The sequence below is a fragment of the Vicia villosa genome, linkage group LG7, assembly GCF_029867415.1.
Source record: "Vicia villosa cultivar HV-30 ecotype Madison, WI linkage group LG7, Vvil1.0, whole genome shotgun sequence".
Lineage (NCBI taxonomy): Eukaryota > Viridiplantae > Streptophyta > Magnoliopsida > Fabales > Fabaceae > Vicia > Vicia villosa.
In genome coordinates this window covers 84,551,960-84,569,793 of record NC_081186.1, presented here as the reverse complement: position 1 = coordinate 84,569,793, position 17,834 = coordinate 84,551,960, and the positions used below count along the sequence as shown (strand labels likewise).

General features: G+C 34.9%; 3 protein-coding genes across 3 annotated transcripts; 2 read left to right on the top strand and 1 right to left on the bottom strand.

Annotated features, from left to right (window-relative positions):
- The first annotated feature begins 1,836 nt into the window (after nucleotides 1-1,836).
- On the top strand, nucleotides 1,837-5,416 carry LOC131621031 (probable inactive receptor-like protein kinase At3g56050). Its single transcript, XM_058892235.1, has 8 exons — nucleotides 1,837-2,200; nucleotides 2,305-2,443; nucleotides 2,940-3,011; nucleotides 3,098-3,244; nucleotides 3,341-3,481; nucleotides 3,588-4,221; nucleotides 4,299-4,431; nucleotides 4,517-5,416. The coding sequence occupies exons 1-8, from the start codon at nucleotides 2,101-2,103 to the stop codon at nucleotides 5,113-5,115; spliced, it is 1,965 nt and encodes a 654-aa protein (XP_058748218.1). The 5' UTR covers nucleotides 1,837-2,100; the 3' UTR covers nucleotides 5,116-5,416.
- Nucleotides 5,417-7,118: 1,702 nt separating this feature from the next.
- Nucleotides 7,119-11,992, top strand: LOC131621030 (uncharacterized). The gene is made up of 4 exons (XM_058892234.1): nucleotides 7,119-7,765; nucleotides 8,562-9,047; nucleotides 10,631-11,143; nucleotides 11,617-11,992. The coding sequence occupies exons 1-4, from the start codon at nucleotides 7,235-7,237 to the stop codon at nucleotides 11,698-11,700; spliced, it is 1,614 nt and encodes a 537-aa protein (XP_058748217.1). The 5' UTR covers nucleotides 7,119-7,234; the 3' UTR covers nucleotides 11,701-11,992.
- A 1,597-nt stretch (nucleotides 11,993-13,589) lies between these two features.
- Nucleotides 13,590-16,628, bottom strand: LOC131617643 (U-box domain-containing protein 1). The gene has a single exon (XM_058888900.1). The coding sequence runs from the start codon at nucleotides 16,537-16,539 to the stop codon at nucleotides 14,452-14,454; it is 2,088 nt and encodes a 695-aa protein (XP_058744883.1). The 5' UTR covers nucleotides 16,540-16,628; the 3' UTR covers nucleotides 13,590-14,451.
- Between the last annotated feature and the right edge of the window lie 1,206 nt (nucleotides 16,629-17,834).

Sequence of the window (17,834 nt, the reverse complement as noted above, 5' to 3'; positions counted from 1 at the left end):
ACGACACAAATTTTCCCATTTAAGCTAATTGACTTTCCTACTTTCTATTCCCCCACCCCACATAAAGTTTTTAAAGATCGTTTCTAGTTTAGAAAAAAATATCTAACGGAGTCTTGAATAAGGAAAAATAGTATACCGGTAAGGCGTACAAGACAAACTTCAAGAGGATATTACGACCATCCATTGGAAAATGATCGTTATTCCATGCAAATAATATCTTTCTTACTGTTTCCACCATTGATTTCCACTCCCCACCCTTTAATGATTGCTTCCAGTTGGAAGCCCCAAATATTTAAATTCTACTCATCCCACTTTGCAATTTAAAACCTTTGTTGCCTCCTCTAACCAGGATTGATGAATCTTAACTCCTATTAGTGAACTCTTAAAAAATTTACTTTCAGCCCATACACCAACTCAAATAATTGAAAAATTGCCTTAATCGCCCAAATATTTTTCCAACTTCTCTTACCCACTGCAATAGTATCGTCTGCGTATTGTATATGTGAAATGTTCACCTCATTGTTTCCTGATTGGTATCAATCCAAGAGGTTCTTTTGTACATTTTTAGCCATCATTAGATTAAGACCCTTTGCTGCTATAAAAAAAAAGAAACTGAGAAACTGAACTCTTATCCTTAGATCTCTTCCAACTAAGAATTCTTTAGTTGGGCTTCCATTTACCAACACAGAAGTTGTTGCAGATTGCAAACACTTTGAAATTCATCCCCACCATTTTCATTGAATCCCATTCTCTGCATCATGTAGTCGAAAAATTTCTAATCCACCGAATCATAAGCTTTCTCAAAGTCGACTTTGAAGATTAATGCTTCTTTTCTCCTTCACTTAGTGTCGTCAACTAGTTCATTCGCTATAAGTTTACAAACTAGCATTGGCGTCCCTCTAGAAAGAAAAATTGTGATTCAGAGACTACCTTGTGGACCACCTTCTTCAATCTATTTGCAGGCAACTTTGCCAACACTTTATACATACATCCGATTAACAATATAGGTTGAAACTCATTCAGCTTCACTAGATTAACGATTTTTGAGATCAATGTTACGAATGAGCTATTAAAACCACGTACTATCCAACCATTTTGTGTGAAATTCTGTAATTATAATAAAATCACCTTTAATCACCTCCTAAAACTCTTTAATGAACCCAAAAGTTACACTATTCAGACCCAGACTCTTCAAACTAACACAGTCTCATACCGCTCTTGTGATCTCCTCCTCTGAAAATTCACATTTAAACCCATCATTATCATTCGTTCTAATTTTTCTTCACCTATAAGTCCATCATTGTCCTCTGTTCCCATCTTTCTGAACACGAAAAGTATAACGAAATATGTTTCTCTCTCGTAATATGATATGATGATGAAATAAAATTTAAATTCCAAAAAAAGGCACGCACATTTATTTATTGCTCAACAATACACCAAATGAAATTGTGGAGGAAGCCTTTGAAATTTTAAGTAACATTAGGGTGCTTTTTCATGGTATGTCTCAACTCTCCCATTAAGTTAACGTTATCATAAAGGCGTCTCTTACCAAGTCTAAAAATTAGTTAAAGAGAGAGAGAGACAAAGACAAAGACAATGACGTTTGAAGTACCATTATGATGATTCTCACACAGAAAAGTCAAGTCACGAGAATCATCTCATTCTCACCTCATCTTATCAACATGATAAAAAACACAACCATCCATTTATTCAATACTCCCTGCAACCATTTATTGCACACGGCACTACTATGTTTATATAAATAAATAAATTAAAAAATGAAACTCAAAATATAGCATATAGTTTAGTAAAAATTAGTTGATTTTCCAAATGAACAAGATTTGATAAATGAGGTAACAATTAATAGTAAACGCGTTTATTAAAGTCTTTGAGGGTCAATGCACCAAATTCACATGCAACCAGTAACTATAGGAAAAAACTGTCACAGCATGGTTTAGAATTTAGATATCACCATTTTTGTCTTCTAGTACTTCAACTTCCACTTCATTTTCCTTTTCCCTTTTATTCCTTCCACAAGTTTTTAGTCTTGTTTCATTCTGACTGAACTTGTTTCTTGCACACACAAAAAAAATACAAGAAATGATCAAGAACATGAATCTTTCTGCAGCTTTTTGGCATGTAGTTGTGTGGTTCTTGTTTCTTAACTTGAGTTTGTGCTGCTATTCTTTGAATGAAGAAGGTTAGTGGAGAAAGTTTAATCTTTGTTGAGTCTTGTTAATTATATTGTTCATCTTTTTGGTTAGATTCTGAGATAAGGTTGTAATTTGTATGTGTATTGTGCAGGTAATACTCTTTTGAAGATGAAGGAGAGAATAACTAGTGACCCTTTTGATGCTTTGTCAAATTGGGTTGATGATGGAGTTTCTCTTGACCCTTGTCATTGGTTTGGAGTTGAATGCTCAGATAGAGAAGTTGTTGTCCTGTAAGTACTGATTCATTTTCTATATGTTGACCGAGGTTTTAAAAATCGGTTGCATAAAGACTTTCGGGATTTCAGTGGGTAAATGTGTTGCAACGCGCGGTTGCCGCGGTGTAATATTCTTTAACATAAAAACGGTAAATAAGGGTATCAGTCCTTGTTGATACCGTTTTGTCGCAGCCGTTTTTGCGGCCGCGGTGTTTTCTAAAACCTTGGTTGACCCTTTTGTGTGTAGAGTGTAGAACAAGAAAAAGAATAATAGGAATATGCATATTTTTTCTTTATATGGCTAAACCTTATGTTCACTTTCTTGTTTGAGACTTTCAAGTGTTTTACTATAATACCAACTATTATTTTAAATTGTGGTTGAGGTCGCGGTTAGGCTGCAAACCTTTATATTTTGACAAAAAGTGAGTTTAATGCGGTCAGAATCGCGGTTGAGATGCTGTTACGGAGTCCTCAAAATTTGATGCTGATTAATTAGTTTTTTTTTTCTTAGGAATTTGAGAGACCTTTGCCTTGAAGGAACTTTGACACCAGAGCTTATGAACCTTGTTCACATAAAATCTATGTAAGCACTTTTTTCTGCTGAGTACTTGATTTGCACTGTCTTAAGAAGTTCCTTAATATTTTTTTCCTTCAAATTTTGCTGTGCAGTATTTTAAGGAACAACTCTTTCTATGGGACCATACCTGAAGAAATTGTAGGCTTAAAAGAATTGGAGATTTTGGATTTGGGATATAACAACTTCAGTGGAAATCTAGATGCTAATTTTGGGCATAATATCTCATCACTAACAATTCTGTAAGATGATGTTCTTACTACAGTTCAATTTTTAGTACTCGTTTCGTTTCAAAATAACTGTCGCTTAAGCATATACACGTTTACATCTCTTTACAGTTTGCTAGACAACAATGAGCACCTTTCTGGTTTCTCTCCGAAAATCAATGAACTGAAAATGCTCTCTGAGTGTCAAGTAGATGAAAATCAGTTCATCAATGCAGCTAACACGCCATCTTGTTCAGAAAGATCCATCAAATGGTTCGTTCCGTACTCGTCAAAAAAGTTCTTTTGTGTCGATTTTATGCTATTAATACGTAACCTCGGTTATTCAATTCTAAAATTAGAACTTTCTTTTCTTTTGAAGGCGTGTTCGAGAAAATGAAGTTCCTAGGAGCCTGATGGAACATCGCGAACTACATCGTCGTCCTTATCATTACCATCGTAATCATACTTCGCCTCTCTTTAGACATTCTCCTTCACTTTCTCCATCGGTCGCTGAAGCACCACCAGTCCCGAGACCAGATTCTCCTGATCAAAATGCTTCTGATTCTCCAAATCAAAATGCCTCAGATTCTCCGGGCCAAAATGCTTCAGATTCTCCGAATCAAAATGCTTCCGATTCTCCTCCTCAAAGTATACCATCAAAGAAGAATCAAGTGCCTATTTTTGCCGGAGTTATTATCGGCAGTGCCATGTTTCTTGTTATTTCAACCATTGGTATATATCTTTGTAAGACCAACAAAGTATCTATTGTTAAACCTTGGACTACTGGAATAAGTGGACAGCTTCAAAAAGCACTTGTGACAGGTGTGCCAAAGCTAAAGAGAATAGATCTTGAAGCAGCATGTGAAGATTTTAGTAACGTAATCGGTAATTCGCCGATTGGTACATTGTACAAAGGAACTTTATCTAGTGGAGTTGAAATTGCTGTAGCTTCTGTTTCTATGAGATTATCCAAGACTTGGACAAAGAATTTAGAAGCTCAGTTTAAGAAGAAGGTAATCAATATTAAGCTGCAATTTAAGCATATTTCAATTGTGACTTAACTATAAAAGCTATTATTTTTGGTTTTCAGATAGACACATTATCAAAAGTGAACCACAGGAATTTTGTCAATCTTATTGGATACTGTGAAGAAGAAGAACCTTTCACCAGAATGTTGGTTTTTGAGTATGCACCAAATGGAACGCTATTCGAGCATTTACACGGTGAGTACTCGTTAGTAGCGCTTAATTAAGTTGTTTCTGTTTCGGCGATGATGTTTGATTTATTTGATCATGTTTGAAATTGCAGTAAAAGAAGCTGAGCACTTGAGCTGGGGACCGAGACTTAGAATTGCGACGGGAATGGCTTACTGCCTACAACACATGCATGGATTAGACCCTCCTGTGGCCCTTACCAGTCTGAGTTCTTCAACTGTCCGTCTAACCGATGATCATGCTGCGAAGATTTCTGATTTGAGTTTCTCGCACGAGACAGATTCATCTGAAAAGAAACCTGATGGTAGAAAAGACATTGATATCGATAAGATGCAACCAACAAGTCCAGAGAGTAATGTTTATAACTTTGGTGTTTTGTTATTCGAGATAGTAACCGGTCGAATCCCTTATTCGGTTGATAATAGCTCAGCTGAAAACTGGGCATCACATTATCTAAAATGGGACAAACCTTTCAAGGAAATGGTGGATGCAGCTTTAGCATCGTACCAAGAGAATCAAGTGGAACAAGTTGCTGAGTTGATAAAAGATTGTGTCGATCCTGATCCGGAGAAGAGACCGAGAATGGATGAAGTGAGTGAGAGATTGAGAGAGATAACGAAAATGTCGCCTGAGTTTGTAGTTCCTAAACTTTCTCCACTTTGGTGGGCTGAGCTTGAGATTTCTTCTGCATAAGCATGTTGAAATTGAAATCAATGAGTGAATCAGATTGTAGTTTGTAATTAAGTATGAGAGGTTTTAGCATTTTCATGAGTTTTAGTTTGTTTTAAGGTACAAAAAAGTTGTTACTTGTTGTATAATCTATTATAGGATGGTTGATCTCAGAAAACATTTTATAAGAATGAGATCAAAAAATGTATAGTAAAGTTCTTTTGAGGTGCTTAGTTTTTTCTGGAAGAAAGGCCTGAGTCAGAGACTAATTCCTTGAAGCAAGGAGATCAATTTACAATGATGTTTTCCATATAAACTTTTAACAAATCTCTAATTTGGTTTTTAAGATTTTTCTGGAATTATGTTGTAGTAGGAATTCTCTAATTCGGCCACGAAAGTTGGTTTTACTCTATCTAAATTGACTACGTGGATTTTGTTGTATCTCGACTATGTATCATTGAAAAACAATAATTTAAACCGTGAAGAGTTATAAACTAATTTATCAATGTTAAGAAAATGATATGTGTCTTTGAGACATGCTCTTTGAAGAACAATAATTTAAATCATGAGAGTTATCAACTACTTTGTTAATGTTAAGAAAAAGATATGTCTTTGAGACATGCTCTATTAAGATCAGTATAATCAGCAAACATTCATGATTTATTATATATTCCTTAGAAGACGCGAGAGGAAGTTTAATCGTTGAATCTTACTATTGGTCCTTTGCGTTCCCTGTATGGTCTAATTTCTTGGCACTTTTCAAGTATTTTTCTCCGAGGAAGGTCAACTTGGACTTCCCCTTCTATTTTATTCTCACATCCTCTATGTTGTTGAGTTTCTATTCGTATTTAACATATATTTCTTTCCGATGAACTAAATCCTTCAGGTTTCTAGACTCTTTGACACTTATAATTTTCGAAAAGTAGTTTCCTTTGAAGAGTCCTCATTGCTAGATAAGGGTAAAAGAAGAAAAGTAAATTAGAAAGATAAAAAACAATAAAATAAGAGATAAGGTGGGGATGATAGCCACACACCTTATGAAGATCAGCAAGTTAGGAGATCTCCATCGCACCATTCAAAGAAAAGATACGAAAAAACGTCAGACCACTTTTTAGCGTTGACGAAATCAATTTTCAATGCACATTATTCACTATAGAATTCCCAAGTCTCTCAAAAAAATCACAAAAGCTAAAAAATTACGAAGAAAACGATTGAGGTTGTCGAGAAAGTCAAGAAGAACAAGGATAATAGTGACAATGAGGAAGAAACTTGAATAGGAAAGCGATAATTCATAACGTCCATGACATGAAGCTTTAACTTCGTCACATCTATCACTAGAGGCTTCCCCCCGTCTAAAGACACCGTTGAGGGAGACAATAAAAAGGAAGATCGTCGAGCTGACGAAAATAGATAAGAAAGAAGAAACATGCGTTAAATAAAAACTAAAAAGACCGATCAAATGGTTCAGAGACAACGAGAAGGTATATGAAATTTCCAATGAGATCTCTCCTTAGTAATAATAAAAACCAAGACCAACCTAGACATTTCAAGAATTCTCTTGGGGAGTTCATAACTCTTCGAAAAGTTGTGTTTGAATAAGGAGAAATTTTCACCCTACACGAGCTCTAACTTACATGCTTTCAACGATACACTGACTCTCTGGGGTTTTATATGGCTTAGGTCACATTCGAAGAAGAAAGAGATATTCGGGTGATAGATCAACAAATTTTTGTGATCCTTTATATAAGTATATACAATTGCATCTTTAGGACACCGTCGAATTACGATTTACTTTTACGCACACTTTTTTAGACATTGTAACCTCCCGTAAAGATAAAAGATGAAGTAACATAATCTTTCATCAAGAACATGTGGCAATATGTGTTGACTTAATAGGGGCTTACTTAAAATTATTTTTCAAAAATCAAGAAAATTATAATGAGAAAAAAATCTGAATACCTTAATTTCTGATTTTTTTTTTGAATTTTTTAAAGCCATTTTTTTAAAACTATCAAATGGGCCTAAGTAACCAACTAATTACATTTCCTCCTCATTCTCTACGCCGCCGTGACCCCGCCGAATTGCGACCCGCTTTTACTCACACACTCAACTTCACACATTTTAACTTCATCCCACAAATCAAATGGAAATTACACAAGAAGAACCCTCTCCTTCCAACTCTCACACTCCAAACTCCACCAACACCAACACCGACGCACAAAACAACAACAACCCCATCGACGACGAAGAAGATGAAGACGAAGAAGAATACGAAAACGACGACGAAGACGAACCGAATCACCAAATCCCTCAATCCGTAGAATCCAAATTACGCGAGCAACGTTTCCGAGTGGAAGCCTTTTCCCGTCGATTAACAACGGAACTAGTCCCAATCCGAGTCCACGACGTGATAATCAACGGAAACACGAAGACTAAGGATTGGATAATCGAAGCCGAACTTAATGGAATCGAGAAAGCCACTACAATGCAGGAGCTCATGCAAGCTTCGCAAATCGCTATCTCAAGGCTTCAAGGGCTTGAAATCTTTGATTCTTGCAATGTTAAGCTCGAAGCTGGACCTCGAGAATTGCCAGGCACGGCGAATGTTATCGTCGATGTTGTTGAGACTGATAGCAAACTTTCTGGTGGATTTGGAGTTTATATGAAACCCTCGGTACTTTCTTATTCTCTCTTTTTCATAATGTGTTGACTCAGTGTGGGAAATGTTACTTTGGAATACAAAAGAAAAAAAAAATTGAGATGTTTCTGTGATATGATGCATTGCATTCTATCGAAACCTCTGGAAAAATGTGTGTCCGTGTCCGGGTTGGATTATGTTTAATTTGTTTATTTTTTGAATTATTATTGGTGTCGCTGTGTCAGTATCAATACCGTTCGGGTTTCCGTGCTTCATAGATCGAACTAATAATGCTGTTGATTTAAAGGCTCTTTTCAAATTAACAACTCAACAAAGCCTTGTTTATGTATAAGTATAAGCTATTTTTATAACAAAAATTAAAATAGAGTTGAATTATATTCATATAAGCTAAAAAGTTGTTTTCAATTTCATTAGCTATCCTAGAGAACACATGGAAATAAGTTGAAGATAGTTTATGGATATGTTTTAAGATGTTTTCATAAGCTCTTCTAAACTGTCTCACAAGTGCTTATATTACTATTAGTAGATAAGTTCAAATAAGTAAAAATCCAAACAGGTGTGTTTAGGCATGAACAAAGTGACATATATCCAAATATAGTGAAGTTTTGCAGTTTATGGGTGTGTTTGTATATTTAGGAAAGGGAAGTATCATGTGAGAGTTTGAGAGATGAGAAGATTACTGTGTGTCCGCGTGTGTGTAATACAATAGTTTCTTTTTTCTATTTTGTTTGAGGTTATGAATGAACAAGAGAAAAAGAATCTAATGTATTTTTTATTTATTTCTGTGGAAATTGTGTGATGCTTTTTGTAGGTTAATACATGGACTTCCGAAGGAACTGTTAAGTATAAGAATATTTTTGGTTATGGTGATATATGGGATGCTTCTTTAGCCTATGGTGGCAGCCAAGCGACAGAGGTGAGCTTAGGGGTGTATGCCCCTCGCCTCAAAGGGTTTTTAACTCCTCTTGTGGCACGGATGTTCATGCTTTCTCAAGATTGGCAGGAGTTTTCATCGTACAAAGAGCAGTTGTTAGGCATGTCTCTTGACTTGATTTCAACAAAGCACCAGGACTTAGTGTACACTCTTGGATGGCGTACCTTAACGGATCCGTCACAAATGGCATCAAAATCTGTAAGGAGACAGCTGGGCCATGGGTTACTATCGGCTTTGAAGTATACATTAAAATTTGATAGGAGAGATTCGCCTATTAGGCCTACAAAAGGATATGCTTTCGTTTCCACCACTCACTTGGGTGGTCTTACACCGGATCACCGGAGCTCGCGGTTTCTGCGCCAGGTATGATTAATTTCTTCTACTGACTTCAATTTTGATCTGTTTTCTCGCAATTTAATGTGTTATGCATGAAGTATAGTAACCTTCTAACGAGTGATAGTGCTTTCAAACTTAATGAAAAAAATATTGGCAGAGGCTAAAATTTCTTAATGTTTGAAAATTAATTGATGAATTACTAAGCAGAAAATTAGGTTTAAACTATAGATGTTTTGGGTATGGTAGGCTCACATCTCCTTGGTCAGGGAAGCAAATTTCAGACCCTGTTCCCATAGAAGAGAATATGTAGTTCTGTTTGTCATTTGGTATAATGCAGACATCATTCAGCTTATGTTTTGTTGGTTATGGGGAAAGAGTGATACTACTGACTACTCTTCCTTGGTGCATATTCATAAATAAAAGTATTAGTACTAAAACTCTAATGGATATTTGGATATTTATTGCTGTATGTTTCTTTATTGCATTTCTTTGAGAGTGAGATGCTAGGATTTCAATTTGGTGCAACTGTTTAGGGAGGGCTTTCACATGCATGAGGTTTGAGGAAACACTTGCCTTACAGCCAATTTTGCTGGAAGTTGATGCAAAGTGCCCTCCAATGATTGAATGTTTGCGAACTGTCTCAGTGATTTTTTCCTCTAATTAATGGCTGTTAATTATGTGCATGCTTCATAGTGGTGCACACGAGGTTAGCTATTTTTCCTAGAGAAACTAACTAGGACCAAGATTTAAATGGACAAACAATGATCCAATAACCTACAACCCAACTAAACCACCCTTTTAATGTGTATTTCAGGAGAAATCACGCAGGCCTAAAATAGTTGGTCATGGTGGCAGTTATTTCTATCCTGCATGCTTTCTTGTAAAATATATATTTCAAATGGATGGTTTCATTGGCTTATAGGCTCTAATGGATCATTCTCTGGTCCATTTAACTCTTGGTTTGATCATCATCCTTGATGAGTAATAGATTATAGAAGTATTACCTCTATGAATGTCGGAACAGTCAAACAATTTTTTCTTCAGGCGGACTGTTTCCAGAAGATAATACGATCTGAGGGATATACCACTTGCAACTCAGTCAATGTGTGGAAGTATACTAAGGGTGTTCATGGTTTGGATATATTGATATCCAATCCATATTCAAATAAAATGGATTGGATTAAAAACCAAAATTTCAAAATCGGTTACAGAAAAAACATATTATTAAAATTGCTTCCTGGTTAAGATTTCAAAACCTGGTTGTTAACACCAGCCTGAAAAACAATAAGAACCGCCAAACCAGGAAGAAAATATGCCGTAACTGTGGTGACGAGAAGAGAAAAAATAGTCTGCCACTTCGACCATGTGCAAAGGTACTGTTTCCCTGAGTGCAGAGGTTTTTCCGAAAGTCTTGTGAATCTAGAACAGTATGATTTATATAGGTTAGATCCGGATCTGGAAACAGTAAAGCCTTAAAGGCACGGACCATGGTCACAGTAACATATATGCATTTTTGTCTTACTATTTTGCTGCAATAATTTATTTTCTCTCTGCTCTTTATTAGAGTTTTTTTCCCCTCTCATGTAAGTCTGTTAATTCTTCTAATGCAGGAGTTTGATGCTCGCCTTGCTGTCCCTTTTGGATTTTATAATACAGCACTGAACCTTGGCATATCTGCTGGGGCTGTGTTTCCATGGGGGCAAGGGTTCAGGACCAAGCCATCTCCCCTTCCCGAAAGGTTTTATTTGGGTGGTGATTTTTCTCCAGTTTGCACCCTAGGAGGACCAGCAACATTATGGGGATTTAAAACTAGAGGAGTAGGCCCTACTGAACTGCGGAGGCAAAGAAGAGATGAATCAAATGATGACAGTGGTGATTCGTCTACGCGTGACTTCATTGGAGGAGATCTTGCTGTTACTGCCTTTGCAGACCTCTCTTTTGACCTTCCTATTAGGTGGTTGAGAGAGCAAGGAATACATGGTCACGTTTTTGCTGGTACTGGGAATACTGCTAAACTAACTCAGGGCGAATACATGCATTTTTCTCCACGGAAGTTCTTAGATTCCTTTCGACTGTCTGTCGGATGTGGAATTGTTATTCCTACTAGACTCTTCCGCTTGGAGGTTAGCTTCGGTTTTAATTTCTTTAATATATGAAACAAATAAAATCAACCAAATGTTGGGAAACAGTGGGGGGAAAATTGAAGTTAAATGTCCATAACTCCATGCTGTAGGCTAAGTATAGAGGACTTTGGGTAATCTTATTTTTATATTTGTACATTAAAAAGTATGAGGAAAGGGAGAAAAATAGAGCCTTGTATGCTAGAAATCACATTGCTTGTGTTACTTTCCTTTTTCTTCATATCTCGCTTTAGTTCTCAACTGAGCTCTTAATAACATAATAATACTATCTGCATGCAGTTCTGATCCATGGTATATACTTTTCCTGAAGCTACCTGTTGTATAAACTTATTTGAATATAGTAACATATTTTGGGGAAACAATCAACTGAATCTCGCCTCCCATTTGATTTGGTGTTTGCTCGTTTTCTATTAAAATTTTCTATGATTTATTCACCAGCATATTTGTTGTTTCAGGTTAACCACTTCCACATTCTTAGGAAGGATGAGCATGATCGTGGGAAGACTGGATTTAAGTTCAGCTTCTCAGCTCCTATGTAGCAGCTGAGTTCTCTCTCTTTTTCCTTTTGGTTATGTAACTCTTCAAACATTAAATTTTGTTTGTTCGCCAACGCATAGACATTACTATTTTTTTCATTTTCTTACCATTTTAACTTACATTTTGACAATCAAGAGAGGTCATTGTTTTATATGATGCATCGAATCTGGTTTTGAAGTGATACCGCCCCTTTAGGAATCTTAATAATGTATCAGCAGATGCTGATTGCACGGCAAAGGTGGATGAAATTTGAAAATAATGCATTAATGTACTGCATTCTGCAATTTTAGAACACCCTGAAGCCACAGAATAAAGATCACTTATTTTTTTTCCGCCAATAACTATTCTTAATACTGTTTTAGATATCATCCTTGTGGAAATTGCTGCATATTGTGTAGTTTTACTATAAAAATGTTTTTGTTTTAAACTATGTCTGGATTAATTGGAAATAAAAAATAAAAGAGAATAATACTAGATTTTATTTGAATAGTCAAGTTATCTTTTAATCCTTGTCTTTTTATTTGATGAAAGTTATAATTTTTAATCTTTTTAAAGTGATAAGTTCAACCTTGTGAGTTGCGATGCACAAGAATGATTAAAAAAAAAAAAAAAGAAGCCATTTTCCTTGTGGAAAATGATATGAAAAGCATATAATAATTTTCAGGGAACATCAACCACATGTATGTTTAAAATTCTACAATGTTTTGTTGAGAGAAGTGGGATGAATTTATATGAATGTTGTATATTTTGAAGGTTAAAAGAAAGGAATGGAGCTCCTTACTCAATGTTGACTTTTTAAGAATAATTTTTGGTCAAATTTTATTTACTTTTCTTTCAGCCGAATTCTAATTAATTAGAGCCATGGAATTTAAGAGCTAAGAATAAAAAAGAAAGCCACACAACTCCCGTATTACGGAATAAACATAATTATAAAATATTCAATAAAAAATAGAGAACAATCCTAAAATTGTTGTCACATTGCACACAAGTGATTCTAATAACTCGAGTGTCTCTCAAACCATACATGAACTAATTTATTAACAATGTAATGAAAATATCCAGCTACTATGACAACCACTTGCCAATCACTCATTGGCTTGAACTTAAATCTTCTATAACATACCTACCTCGTATTGCAACTCAAATATCATAACCCTTTAAATTATCATCTACACATATGAATACATTATAAATGGACATATTATCATATATCATCAACAACTTCATATGATATAACACTCATCATCAAACCTTGCACTCACCATTAAATATCATTTAGCCTAACACCTGTCATCAAGAATTTTTTAATATTGTCTTTACTATTTAATTATTGACTAATCCTAGTAGATGCACCTAATTAGGTCTAATTATATTTAATTAGTATTTATTATACCTAGATCACCAAGATTTATTAGTTTCTTTTTGCATAAAAATCCATTTCTCACATCTAAAAAATTGATTTCTACAACCCTTACAAAATATATGATTTCTACTTCCATCATCGGATTTTAGAATCCTATAAATCGAATTCCCCACATCAATTGGCCTAACAGATTTTAACCACTCAATTAGTTTGGTTTTATCATTTAATTAATCATTCAATATCGTTATTAGCTTTCATAGTTCAGATCATCACTTAGTTATTTAAGCATTTCAATATCATTAATCTATTTTTGTTAATTAAAAATTGATTATTCAAATTTGTTTTTTAAATTTTAAAAAAGTTCCTCTATAAATAAATTTATGCATTCTAATAACCGACTACTCAAATTTGTTTGTTGATCATAAAATCAATTTTTACAAACATATAATCAATGTTAAGTGCATCACAATCTAGAAGAAGACCAAACCATGCATCTTTTAAAAACTAGTTCTAGAATATTGTTGTAATACAAATCAAATAAATGCAATGTCATTTAAATAGTTCTTTTGCTAGGTCTATTGTTTCTTACTTCTTCTACAAGTTACTTTATTCCCCTAAACAAATGAGTAGTACCCATTTTGAACCTCTAATCCATAACCAAACCAACTCAGTCTGCATATAGATTATGGACTATTATGGACAAATGAGTAGTATCATTTACTTCACCCTTCCTTCTTTTGAGTATTTTACAAACATAATAGTTGGTTTGGCATTGAGTGTCATCCTTTCGATCTGAGCTCGAGGGGAATGCTTAAAACAATAAAGTGACTTCTGAGCTTACACACCTTGCCAAAATTTTATGGCGAGTATAGGCCAAAAAGAATTCTCATATAGACATTTTCTTCGGGCTCACCATTCAAGAACGCATTCTTGATATGCCCTGGCCTATTAAAATGATCACACCAACTTCTGGTTTTCATATTCTTTTGAGGCTCTCTTACTGCTAGAGCAAAGCTTTCTACATTGCTACTTGAATTCTAATTTTCCTATAATTTTCCTTCTACTTTCTTCTCTCTTTACATCAACAAAAGCTTCACGAATCTTGAGAAGAAGTTTAGTTGCATGTATTCTTCCTTTTACTTCATCCAACTTCTTGTTCAATCCTAACAATAACTGATAAATGTAATTTTTCTCTATCAATTGTTTGTACTCTTCTTATATTAAACAAATGGATATACCAAAAAATAGAACTTGAAAAGCTTTTGAACCTTTAACAAATCTACAACAACAAATGAACACAAATTTTCCATGTATAACATTCACAAAAATATACATTTTTGCATCCACATATCATCACATTACTCATTAAACAAACCCTACTATACTCCCCTCACAAAGAATGATGAGGTTGAGAACAACACCTATTAAGCAACCTAAGCAATGCATCAGCTTTTCTCCTAGCTCTCAAAGAACCATCACCAGCCAAACTTTGTAGAGAAGGAATACTCCTAGGATTTGCCAACAATCTCCTTGCAACCAATTCACCTTCTTCTTTACACAATCCAAGCAAAAGTGTTATTGCATTTTCCTTCCCTTTCACTGATCCAAATCTCAAAAGATCAATAAGAATTGGCACCAAACTCTTACTATTCTTTATCTCCTCCAACCCTTGAGAACAACCTAACAACACGGCAAGCACCGCCAACGAATCGTCGGTTATCCCGGCTTTATCATCCATCAACAACTCAACAAGCAAAGTAACTGCTCCACTTTTAACAATGCTTAACTTGTTAGGATTATAAACTGCAAGATTAAACAATGCAATAGCAGCATCTTTTTTACCAATTGGTGTACCTTCTTTTAATAGTCCTACTAATGCAGGTATTGCCTTAGAACTTGCTCCAATTTGCACTTTACAATCATCTATCATTGATAAACTATATATAGCCGCTGCAGCGTTTTCTCGCGCTTCCATTGTTTTTCCTGACTCGAGTACTTCGACTATGTTGTCAATCGCTCCGGCCGCCATGATTAGAATCTTGTTATTGTCGTAGATCGATAGGTTGAATAACGCTGTCACGACGTGCTCTTGGATTCTTGAATCTTTAGATACTAAAAGTGTTACTAGAAACGGAATCGCGCCTACCTCGGCTATGATTCTTCGGTTGTCCATACCAGTTTTCGCAAGGAGGCGAATCTCGTACGCGGACTGTCTTTGGATATCGGTTGAACCGGTTGCTAATTTTCCCACAAGAAATTCTGCTGTCATTTTGACAGCATCTTTTGATGCCTTGTTTGCTGAAATATGATCAACTGCATTCTCATTCTTGTGCCTTTTGCTACTACTGTTATTGTTTTCCTTCGATTCGTTCACCGAGACATTGTTTTCGTAGCACCATTGATGAACAAGACTCTTCAATGCATAATTTGGTATTAGAGCAGTGTGGATTAGTCTTTGTCCACTTTTAGGACAAGTATGGTGACCAGAGTTTATCCATTCCGCAATCGAAACTCGATCATAAGTATGTCCCGATGAAACAATCACAGGATCCCTCATTAGGTCTAGCGAAATCGGACAACGAAATTCGTCCGGAATACTAACCATCGACGACATCATCGATCGAGAAGAAGATGAAGATAACAAAGAACTGTCATTATCATGTATTTTAGTTTTGTTGTATAGAAACATAGATAACGGCTTACACTCTTCTGATTCGTCGTCGTTTCTGAATACCATCGATTTCGTATACGAAACGAGCAACATGAGATTGTTTATATTCGAGACGACGATTAGTCCTCCCGTCCCCGCTTGATTCTGAGCTTCAACCTCTAATTTCGATATTTCCTCGACGTAATCCGATAAAGTTCTCAAACCAATGCTACTCATTATCTCTTCCACTTTCACAAAATCAATAAACCCTTTATTAGTTTTCTTGTTCTGCAAGCAATTCTTCGACATTACTTCCAAAAGCTTTTCTCTTCTTTGAACCTCTCTAGGATCAATAAACAATTCAACTTCAACCCTCTTAGCTTGTCTATGCAAAAGCTCAATCTGCTCCTTTATATCATGAGTCACATTAAGCAAATTCAAAGGAAGAATATCGAAAGCTCTTCCGAATTCTTTCACAAGCACGAAAAACTGATTCGAAACGAACTCCAACTGTATTAGACTCCAAAGAGAGCTTCTATCTTTGCATTCTTGAATGAGAATCTTCACTCTTGTGATCATGGAAAAGAGTTCTGTGAAACAAAGAATCGACGAAGGCGGAAGCGGTGAATCGGATTCTTGAATCTCTTCAAACAATGATGAAAGAAGCTTGACCCTTCTTATCATGGATGATACATTTTTTATTTGTACTAATGGAAAATTTTCAATTGAACTAACTTCATTGGAGATTAAAACCAATGAATCTAGTAATGATTCAGTTGGTAATAAACCTGGAGATATGATCATCATCTTTGATCTATGATCATTCATTTTTGTGGTTAGTGGAAGAAATTGAGGTACTCTAAGAGCTTGTATAAGACATTTTTTTGATTTTTCAATAGATTAAAATAGTGTAAACTAATTGTGAAAGAGGCATGGTTTTTATTTTAATGTATGGTATTTTGACTCTTTCTATTTGTGTGATTATGATAATAATGACAAGAGGAAAAATATTGTAGGATAGTTAGGGGTTTCTGGTGTGCTGCCATTTGGAGGATTTTCATGGCTTGCAAGATTAGTCTATACATTCCTTAGCTATTTTTTATTCATTTTTTAAAATTAATGAGCCTTGTCAAACATGATTTTCAACAGCTTCTTTTACTATATGATAGTAATGTGTATGTCCTCATTTACATTTCTTAACTTTAAGTTAGAGGATAGTAGGGTTGTGCAGTTCCCTCGGAAAATCAAATCGAACTAAATCGGATTATAATGAAAAGTTATCCGAATCAAACAAAATTATTTAGAAGTAAATTTATTGATTAGGTATATCGAATTATATAATTTATTTTAAATTGTTAGAAGATAATTTTTTTCAAATCGAACTATTTATTATACAGTCGATTTATTAAACTTTTTTAGAGAAATTAATTTTTTTTCAGCATTTTTATTTTCAATTTCAAGTCAATTTGATTTATTTGCTATTTGATTTGATTCCGTACTATTTGTACAAAAGTTCACTTCACTAATCAAAGATACTATCAATATCTTTTTTGAACCATGCTAATTTGTAGCATCGATTTTTTTTAAAGAAGGCGTATATGATATTTGATACTTGTCAATATCCAACTCCGATGTGATCTTGACGCATGTGTGAATATGTTCATATTAGTCTCATGTTCATGACTACGGGTGTGTTTCATTGTCAAATATCTAACACATGTCAATATTCAAAACGATTGTTTAGTGTGTATAACACGACCTACAACATTCTCACAGTTTTTATAGTTAATTTATAAGTCTTTAAAATTTTTAGGAGTTATCTAAGCTTACTTCAACTTTTAATATTGATTATATTCTATGATTTATAATTTTGATGGAAACCTTATCAAGTAATACATGTGATTATATTCTATCATTTGTAATTATGATTGAAACCTTAGCAACTAAACATGTGTTACTCCCAAAGGAAATGGCTCCTTAGATCTCCAATAATTCTCCATTTTACTATTTTTTTTTTTTTTTTTGCTTTCTACCACCGGTTTAATCCGGTTCGGGGGTGAGTTCTGGCATCAAGTGGTTCCATCCCCCTTCCGATCGCAGCTGCGGGGGGTATCAAGTGGTTC